We start from the raw sequence: 5,494 nt of genomic DNA on the forward strand, positions 1-5,494 counted from the left end.
ATTATATTTATATATTATATATTATATATATTATATATATTTTATATATATATATATAATATTGTATATACTGTGTATACTTATATATAATATGGTATAGATATATAATATATATATCTGATACAAAAATGTTTTCAATATAATAAAATACAAAATAATTTAATTTAATGATTACAAATAGGGATGTTTCTATACAAACTTATTAATATATAGATAAAGATAAATTGCATATAGATAAAGGAGTATATATTCTTCTCATAAATATATCTTACTATTCCAAACATTTCTAATGAAAAGGTTCCGAATTTTCCAGCCGTCAATTTAAGAGGAATTCTAGATCGATGTACAATGAACATTAAGTTTTTTGCATCTTTCGACGATAAATCGTACCACTTGCATTCATAGACGCCGTATGCCATTCTAGTGCTCTAAAAGTTACATAATTTCGCACAGGATTTTTTTTTATATAATGAATTGATTATGAATTTTTCGAGAATTTTCTTTCATTTTTCACTATGAAAACTTTTATGGAAATAGAGAAACTTGAAAACTTTTATTTTATATAAAACTTTTATATAAACTTTTACTTTATATAAACCGTAAAAATAAATTGTTGCTATTTATACACTGCATATTTCATAATTTATTAGTTTACATAAGATCTGGTCGTATTAATCCATAATCCGCGTAGTTACCTCTGTTATCAATTTTTCAGCTGAGTAGCAATATCCATACAAGCTGAGCAACACTAAGTTGAAGTATAATGTGAGAAAAATCATTTTGATAATAGACACGTTCATATTATTTATTATTATCTGGAAATAATATGAAATAAAACAATCCTCTGTTTAAAGAATCGTGTATAAATGATTTCACTTACAGTGAAAACTTGGAAAGTTAAAAAACACATCTGAAAAGTAGTAGATAACATGTGTACAAGTAACACTGAGCTATAGCAGTCGTCAATCGTCTTTGCGGTCCTTGAAAACATTACTTATTTGTTATACGTTAATAATTTATTATCGAATTTTAATGTGTACTTTAAAAAATTGTATTCTATCTTGATTGAATTTATTTAAGCTTCATTTCATATGTTTTATTGTGTTTGTTTTTAAATTTGATAGTGTTAAATTTTCTTTTGCTGCGTTTAAAAGCACAAGAAATTAAAAAAAAAGAATTAATTAACAAATATCTTTTTATAATACAATACATACATATTTGTTGTTATACGTAATATGAGATCAGGAATGTTAAATCTTTTTTTTCAAATTTTTTTCTAAAAAAATCTTTTATCATAGAATGATTATAAATATTTCATTGCTATGTCAAGTAATGTGAGATTCTAAGACATACCTGATGAGATGATCATGTCGTACGACGATCGCAGCTAAACCTTCTTTAAATGTTATAGATGATATAGATTTGTTGGCTAATTTGTTTACCAAATTATTCAGCATTGTCCGCAGATTTATCAATTGCGCGCACACTTGTAGTACGAGCATCGAGATAAAGTTGTCAATAATGATATTAGCGAAAGCTGAACACGGTCCACCAAAAAGTTGGATAAAATAGGTGATTTCGTAGTTCGGACTCTTTTGAATTGTTTCTATTTGATAAACGAGGTTTCGTTTAGGCTGGTGAATAGTTTTGAAGAACCTCAGCAATTGAAGAGAAATGTGACATGTAATCGAGCTAGTTGCGAGCGCACAACATTTAAAGGACAGATTTCTGCCACTTCTCGTAATCTTCAACATAATATTTCGTTCCCATTCCTTCGAAGTCATCCAATCGGTCATAATCGATATTATCAGCGATTGAAGTGCTTCCATATTGAATATTAATAAGTACATTAATAATTATTAAAACAAATTCCCAGACAGGGGAAATTATCGTTCAAAATAAAACATAAGATGTTTTAAAGATAATTATTATATAACATATATATAACATTTAAAAATTTTTTAGGCATTATAGCAAAAGTCATGTCTTATGTTCCGATTTTGAACATGCGTGGGTTTCTATATAAAACATAATTCAAATATTTTATATTTAAATAAAGATGTAATTTTGTGACATTTTACATCACAAAAATAAATCTGTTTATCCGATAATTATTGTTGTGGGAAATAAACTTACTTTTGCCGTGATACCAAGTTACAAGCAATTTACACACTGCCAACATGCTGAAATTTGCAGAGGAGAAATTTTCCACCATCCGAGTCACGCTACCCGCAGCACGAATTACATTGATCATTTGAGGACTGAATACATATATACTCACAGAACACATAACAATAATGAATCTTATACTTGGTCGACGAAATTCATTCAATGGGATCTGTGGATCGGGCCATATACCAAAGATCCATAGCCATTGGCGAATCGGATTAAATACATAATTCAAATCTAATAAAATCAAATTTTAGAATAGACATCATAGTTTAATTAGATTAAACATTGTTATTTTCTAAGCTTTTTTGTAAAAAATCTTATAATTCTAGATTTTTACAACATATAGTTTATAGATTTTCTTGCAACAAATTGTTATAATTATAAAATTTTTGTCCTTTAATAAACAATTATTTATTTTAAAAACATTATAAATTTTTTATGTTTACTTTTTTACTAAATCCATAAATAAATTTTTATTAAATATTATATTAAACAAATCGATTATAATTACTTCAAAAGAAATTTTGTTTTAATTATGAAATAAAAATAAAATAAAATATATGATAAACAAGATTGGAAAAAAGATTAGAAAAATTTTGAAAATTAAACATAATTATCAATGCACGTAATATTTTATAAGAAATAAATTATTTGGTAATATGTATTCTCTCTATTATCACACAAAGAAGTTTATCACACAAAGAAGTAATAATTAATAATTAACTTTTTTGAAAATTTTATAGATTTCCAGGTTCAAATCAGGTTCAAATTTTTTATTAACGCGCGATTTTTAATATTAATTTTTATATACTACATTATATATATATGTATTGTACGACATGGTTGTTTTTAAGAACATCGTTAATATTTTGTTTATTTTTTTTTCTTTAATATTTTACCTTTATTGACATTCATTGATGTTTACGGCGCGGAAATTATCGTTTGACTGAAGCGCTCTTCACGATTATACCAAACTATTATGATTTTGCGCTTGCTCAGTACACAAAGGATTCAACCGCTACCATCTGTGAATACTTCGGTAAACCCTTTCGGATACCAAGTGAAACGAGTAGCATATAATTATTATGCTATTGATAATAACCGAATGTTATGAATATTTTTTTTTTAAATGATATCATTATATTAATTAAAAAATCACTGTATTATTAATTCAATTAAGAAAAGATCGTTATTAAATTAAAAAATTAGTATTTAATTCATTTTTTTTGCTATATAAAAACGAAACAAATTGTCTCACTTACTGAGAAAACTTAAAAGGTGTCAAAATGCAATTAAAAAGTAGAGGTTTTTTAATAAATTAATGATGCGGCTGATGATGACTTAAGCCCAGTTTCACAACTCACGTTTAACTCTCTTAAGCGAGGCTCAACTTGTTTCTCATCTCTTTTCAATTCTAGAATTGAAAAGAGATAATGAGTTAAATCTTGGTTAAAAATTAACTGTGAATTGTGAAACTGGGCCTTAGTGAAATACGAAACATTCCGTAAAGATTTCTATTATTTACGTTAAAATAAATTTTATTTGTTATTTTATTTTGCTCGTTTTATTAGACCAGTTGCATTACATTTATTTATATAAATATTCTTACACAATTGTAATATAATTAAACATGCTAAAGAAACAATTAATGAATAACATGTTAAACAGGTAATAAAAAGTATGTAATATATGTAATTATTATTTAAAATTTAATGTAGTAGTATATTCTAAAAAATATTAATATGGATTTATGATACCATGCGATGTTTATGTAATTCTTGCCATGTCATAGTATTAATGTTAACAACAGCAGGCGTGAATTTGAAATTCCTGATGTTTATATCAACACTACTCGTGATGTGAAATTAAAATAAAATTTACGACATGTTGTTAATATTAACACTAGCATAAAAAGAATTATAAAGATACCGCGTGGCGGTATCTTTAAATTCACACCGATATTTTTTAGAGTTTGCCTTAATGTGAATTCGTTTAAATTATTGATGTAAACTTTAATTATCATAAATTATCATAAACAAGAATTATTTAATTGCTTAATAGAAGTTTATATTGTTGCAATACAATAAAATCGATAAGTTTTTTCTTTACAATATTTAATTTTAGAATGTTTTCTCTTAAATCTTGGTTAAATTGCTGAATGATGTTAGGTGAAAAGTTGGACTAATATTTAAATAATAATTAAACTTTATTAGAGCATGTGTATTTTCCTAATGTTTCCAAAAGTTACAAGTGCATATAAATCTATTTATTTTATTATTCAAGAATCGATGCCATAATCCGTTGTAAAAAATCCATTTATTATTATCTCTTAGTATCATTTTCTTTAACCTCTGATTGTTAGCAATGCTGATAAGTATCCCATTGCCGTTTTGATAGTCTAAACAGAATACAGAACATAAATATAGTTTTAAGAGATACAATTTTAAGTAATCATGATGATTTCGCGTAAAGGGCCACGGTAGTGTCGCTGCGCTTGGCTTAGCACCGAGACACTACTATGTCTCCTGATAGATGCTACGAATAATATATAACATGTATGTACAATAAAAAATATACTCATATACATATGTACATACACATGCACGCACGCATGCACGCACGCACGCATTACAAGATATTCTAAAACTCGTGACTCAAAATTCTTTAGTAGAAAGAAAGTTTTCGAAAAATTAAGTAAAAAGAGTTATTTATGAATTTTTGTTTTAAGCTATAATTTCTGCGGTATAAGTGTTTAAATATATTTCATTTTTTTTTTATGTTAGCTTATGTACATAGTTAAGGCCGTAGCACAGACTTTTGCATAACGCATAATGCATACATTAATCTGCGCTGCGGCCATTACTAGTGAACGTACTGAAGTGCGCGCTCTTCAGCTAATATCACACGCACGATTCATAGACATTTAAATCTTTATCTCAAAACTTTCTGCTTAAAATAAAAATTTATAAATAAATTTTTTTACTTAATTTTACGAGCTGTTGCTGCAGCATTTTTAGTGGCAAATTTTTTTGAAAATTAATTTCAATTAATTTTACCAATATTTGTAACTGTTCAGACAGTACAATTTGAAACATTTTTCTGTATCATTTTATTTTGCCAAATATTTAACCCATTATATTTGAAATAAAACACTCTACATATAGATTTTGCATAAAAACACAAATCTTTGTATATGTTATAAATTACACATTGTTCTTATAATTTTTCTATTATTACATAATATATTATACATATTATAATATATTATACATACGTATGTACATATATATATATATATATATATATATATATATATATATGT

General features: G+C 25.8%; 2 protein-coding genes across 2 annotated transcripts in view; both read right to left on the minus strand.

The window, feature by feature from the left end:
- LOC105622718 overlaps positions 1-1,829 on the minus strand; it is an 8,297-nt gene extending 6,468 nt beyond the window's left edge. Inside the window, exons 1-2 of the mRNA XM_012204134.1 lie at positions 1,354-1,829; positions 391-428 (exon numbers count right to left, since the gene is read on the minus strand). Of these exons, the coding sequence (XP_012059524.1) occupies positions 391-428; positions 1,354-1,829 (514 nt within the window). The remainder of the gene's footprint in view (positions 1-390; positions 429-1,353) is intronic.
- Positions 1,830-4,516: 2,687 nt separating this feature from the next.
- The window catches only part of LOC105622729, a 4,852-nt gene continuing 3,874 nt past the window's right edge, over positions 4,517-5,494 (minus strand). Inside the window, exon 5 of the mRNA XM_012204145.1 lies at positions 4,517-4,570. Within this exon, the coding sequence (XP_012059535.1) occupies positions 4,517-4,570 (54 nt within the window). The remainder of the gene's footprint in view (positions 4,571-5,494) is intronic.

The sequence above is a fragment of the Atta cephalotes genome, assembly GCF_000143395.1.
Source record: "Atta cephalotes unplaced genomic scaffold scaffold00002, whole genome shotgun sequence".
Lineage (NCBI taxonomy): Eukaryota > Metazoa > Arthropoda > Insecta > Hymenoptera > Formicidae > Atta > Atta cephalotes.